The sequence below is a fragment of the Nicotiana tomentosiformis genome, chromosome 8, assembly GCF_000390325.3.
Source record: "Nicotiana tomentosiformis chromosome 8, ASM39032v3, whole genome shotgun sequence".
In the NCBI taxonomy this organism is placed as follows: Eukaryota; Viridiplantae; Streptophyta; class Magnoliopsida; order Solanales; family Solanaceae; genus Nicotiana; species Nicotiana tomentosiformis.
Genome location: NC_090819.1, coordinates 110,933,377 through 110,938,209, shown reverse-complemented (window position 1 = coordinate 110,938,209; position 4,833 = coordinate 110,933,377). Strand labels below are relative to the sequence as shown.

The following is a 4,833-nucleotide window of genomic DNA, read 5'->3' as shown; positions in this document are numbered from 1 at the left end:
GTGAGAAACGACTTGACATCTAAGGGGCTCATACATATTGTTATAGGATTCCTTTACTCCACTAAAAAAAATAGAGATTTCTTAAACTATAATGGGGGTAAATAGTTTAAAATAATTAGTGGAAATATCATTTAGATAAAAGTTCATGTCTTTATGATATATATGTAAATATGTCCTTATATTATCGCCTTTTCTTTTCCATATTTAGATTTCTCAATATGTCTATTATATCACTGCGTGAAATACTTGAGACCAACAAGTTGGTAGGACCAAACTTTGATGACTGGTATAGAAATTTAAGAATTGTTCTCATGCATGAAAAGCTCATTGATGTGATCGATAATCCTGCAAAGATAATCCCACCAGAGAATGATGTTCAAGGCACCAAGGTTTATCAGAAACACTTGGAAGAATGCCTTGCTATTAAACGCATCATTCTCGCTTCTATGAGTTCTGAACTCCAGAGGAAACATCAAAATATGGATCCAACTGCAATCATTGAATATGTTAAGAAGACGGTTGATACACAATTGGACATTGAAAACTCTCTAGTTGAACCCCTTGTCAATCATGTGATTGTTCTTACTGAAGAATATGAGAAGTTGGGGTACAAGCTTGGAAAAACGATTTCTGAAGATCTGATCTTGCAGTCAGTATATGATGCCGAATGTTTTCACTCTAAGAAGAAAGGGCATTGGAAGAGAAACTGCAAGGAGTATCTTGCAACTCTTAAGGACAAGAAATAAGGTGAGACATTAATGAAAAATGTTTTCAAGGTTTCTTTAGCTACTAATAATTCTTCATTGTGGGTATTAGTTACTGGCAGTGGTTATAACATCTGCAATATGTCGCAAGGGTTCAAGATAAGTAGGATACTAAAGAAAGGAGAAGTTAATCTACAAGTTGGAAATGGTGCAAAAGTTGAAGCCATAGTTGTAGGATCAATTTCTTTAATAATGCCTTCGGGCAAAATACTTATGTTAGATGATTGTTATTATATTCCTAAATTTATTTTGAACATAATTTCAGCTTCTATGTTGGACAAGCGTGGGTTTCGCATTAACATAAGCAATGGTATTTGCTCTATTTATTATGGTGATAATTTATATGTGAATGGCTATCTCCAACATGATGTTTATGTCTTACCTAATGTGAATGCTAATTAGATTATGCATGTTTCAAGTCTTAAGAGGAAAAGAGATGATCAAGTAAATCATACATACCTTTGGCATTGTAGACTTGGTCATATTGGAGAGAAAAGAATTAACAAGTTGTACAAGGAAGGGTACCTTGACAAGTATGATTTTGAATCATATCCACCTTGTGAATCTTGTCTCAAAGGAAAAATGACCAAATCTCCATTTACTGGAAGTGGAAAAAGAGCTACTGAATTATTGGGACTAATTCATGCAGATGTTTGTGGGCCCATGAAAATTCAAGCTAGATGTTGATATTCTTACTTCATCACCTTCACTGATGATATGTCAAGATATGGATTTGTGTATCTTATGAAACACAAATCTGAATCTTTTGAAATGTTCAAAAGTTTCCGTAGTGAAGTTGAGAAACAAACTGGTAAAAGTATTAAAGTACTAAGGTCTGATAGAGGTGGAGAATATCTTAGTAAAAATTTTACTAGGTATCTCAAAGAGAATGTGATTCTCTCACAGTGGACACCTCCAGGAACACCACAACACAATGGTGTGTCTGAAAGGAGAAATCGAACCTTATTAGATATGGTGAGATCTATGATGGGGTTCACTGATCTTCCAATAAATTTATGGGGATATGCTTTGGAAGCAACAACATACTTACTTAATAAAGTTCCCACTAAGTCAATCTCTACAACATCATATGAGATATGGAAAGGACGTAAGCCTAATCTTAAGCATATTAAAGTTTGGGGTTGTCCAGCTTATGTTAAGAGACTTCAATCTGATAAACTTAACTCAAGATCTGATAAGTGTAGGTTCATTGGGTATTCCAAAGAAACAATGGGATATTATTTTTATCACCCTTCTGACTATAAAATGTTTGTGGCTAGAGGAGCAACCTTTTTGGAAAGGGAATTTCTTTTGGGAGGAAATTATAGTGGAGAAATAGAACTTGATCAAGTTCAAGAAACTAATGAATCAACACAAAATCAAGATCATGAGACACAAGTTGAAGAACCTTTATTGGATGTTTTGAAGTTGACAAGGAAGTTGCCATTTTCAAAGGTTGAAGTTCAATAACTAAATGTAGTTCAAGAATAGGTTAATGAACCAGTTCCAAACCAAATTGAACAATAACCAAATCCAGCACAAGGTGAACAAGTTGTACAAGCACCTCTTAGAAGGTCTACATGAGAACGTCATGTACCAACTAGATTAAATCTAATGGTACAGGATGATGTATCAAATGAGGTTGATCATAATGATGATGACCCTAAGACCTACGAAGAGGCTATACAAAGTTCTGATTATGAGAAATGGCAAAAGGCCATGGAATCCGAAATGGAATCCATGAAGGAAAATAATGTATGGACTTTAGTTGAACCTTCAAAGGATATAAAACCTATTGGTTGTAAATGGGTTTTTAAGAAAAAGATTGGAGCAGACAGAAAGGCGGACACCTACGAAGCCCATCTTGTTGCCAAGGGATATCGTCTGAAAGAAGGAGTCGACTATGACGGGACTTTCTATTCCGTGGCAATGCTCAAATCAATTCGGATTTTCCTTGCTATAGCAGCCTACTATGATTATGAAATATGGCAAATGGATGTGAAAACAGCTTTCCTTAATGATGAGCTAAAAGAGGATGTGTACATGACACAACCTGAAGGTTTCACATCTCCATCTGATCATAATAAAATTTGCAAGCTACAAAAGATCCATTTATGGACTAAAGCAAGCTTCTCGAAGTTGGAATATTCGCTTTAACAATTTTTTGATGATATATTGCTCATAGTAAATGATATACCAACATTGCAAAGTACTAAGATTCGGCTATCTGAACAGTTCTCCATGAAAGACTTGGGAGAAGCAGCTTATATATTGGGAATACAGATCTATAGAGATAGATCTAGGAAGCTGCTTGGGTTTTCCCAGTCCTTATACATTGATTGAATCTTTAAGAGGTATAACATGGATAATTTCAAAAGAGGCTATCTACCGATAGGCAGTGGAATTACTCTCAGTAGGGAGGATTGTCCTAAAACACCTGAAGAGAGAGAACGCATGAGTAGGATCCCATACGCTAGTGCAGCGGAAGCTATCATGTATACCATTACATGTACACGTTTTGATGTGGCTTATGCACTTGGAGTGACTAGCCGATATCAGGCAAATCCTGGTGAGGAACATTGGAAGGTGGTGAAGACCATTCTTAAGTACTTAAGAAGGACTAAAGACCAATTACTCATTTATGGAGATTCTGAATTAAAACTTGAATGTTATACTGATGCAAGTTTCTCTTCAGATAGAGATGATAGCAAATCTATTTCTGGTTATGTATTCACCTTAAATAGTGGTGCAGTGAGTTGGAAAAGTTTCAAACAATCTACAGTAGCTGATTCAGTGAACGCAGGACAGGGCAGGACATGGCCATGGCAGGACGCAGGACATGGCAGGGCGTGGCCATGGCACGGCGTCGGACGTGGCAGGATATGGCAGGACGCAGGACATGGCAGGGCGTGGCCATGGCACGGTGTCGGACGTCACAGGACATGGCCATCGCACGAGGCAGGACATGACGGGACATGGCCACGGCAGGGTGCAGGACATGGCAGGACGCAGGACATGGCAGGGCGTGGCCATGGCACGACGTCAGACGTGGCACAATGCAGGACATGGCTGGACGCAGGACATGGCAGGGTATGGCCATGGCACAGCATCGGACGTCGCAGGACATGGCCATCGCACGAGGTAGAACATGATGGGACATGGCAGGGCATGGTCGTACGTGGCCATGGCCCGACGTCGGACGTGGCGGGATATGGCAGGAAGCAGGACATGGCAGGACGCAGGGCGTGGCCATGGCACGGCATCAGACGTGGCAGGACATGGCCATGGCAGGATGCAGGACAGACGGGACATGGCAGGGCGTGGTCGTACGTGGCCATGGCCCGACATCGGATGTGGCAGGACATGGCAGGACGCAGGACATGGCAGGACATGGCAGGACGTGGTCATGGCCCGGCGTCGGACGTGGCAAGACATGACCGTGCCAGGACTAGGACATGGCAGTACATGGCAGGGCGTGGTCGGACGTGGCCATGGCCCGACGTCGGACATGACAGGACATGGCCATGGTACGACGTAGGACATGGCAGGACATGGCAGGACATGGAAGGGCGTGGCCATGACACGACGTCGCACCACGTCGCACCATATCTAGTGCTAGCCAATGTTTAACAAGATGTTAAGCGCAATGATGTTGGTGGTTGGTGGTCGTGGCTGGCGGTGGTGGAAAATTGCGGTGGTTCGAGCGGTAGTGACCGGCGACGGTTGGTGCGACGCTTGGTGGTTTGCAGCGGTGGTTTGATATCGGAATCACTTATAGTGGTTGTTACAATGGAGGCGCGTCATGGTTATTGGTGGTTGGTCATCTATATATTTTTATAATAATATAATGTATTTTACCTATTTTTTACATATTTTTTATTAAATTTTATGCATTTTTTGTATTTTTAAATATTTTTTATCGTACTTGTTTTATAAAATATTTATTATTTTATGTGTTATATTATTACTAGATGTATTGGAAATTTTCTCCATTGTTTTTTCTATATTTATAATAATTTTCTTATTTTTTTGTATTTTATTATGTATTTTTTTGTTTTATAATAAATAT

General features: G+C 39.9%; 2 protein-coding genes across 2 annotated transcripts; both read left to right on the top strand.

The window, feature by feature from the left end:
- Positions 1-218: 218 nt before the first annotated feature.
- Positions 219-746, top strand: LOC104117938 (uncharacterized). The gene has a single exon (XM_033661727.2). It carries the CDS (start codon positions 219-221, stop codon positions 744-746), a length of 528 nt encoding a protein of 175 aa, XP_033517618.2.
- A 12-nt stretch (positions 747-758) lies between these two features.
- On the top strand, positions 759-1,166 carry LOC138897991 (uncharacterized). The gene has a single exon (XM_070184022.1). The coding sequence runs from the start codon at positions 759-761 to the stop codon at positions 1,164-1,166; it is 408 nt and encodes a 135-aa protein (XP_070040123.1).
- The last annotated feature ends 3,667 nt before the right edge of the window (positions 1,167-4,833 follow it).

Coding starts and splice junctions, on each gene's coding strand:
- LOC104117938 (XM_033661727.2), top strand. CDS start 219: ATGTCTATTATATCACTGCGTGAAATACTTGAGACCAACAAGTTGGTA.
- LOC138897991 (XM_070184022.1), top strand. CDS start 759: ATGAAAAATGTTTTCAAGGTTTCTTTAGCTACTAATAATTCTTCATTG.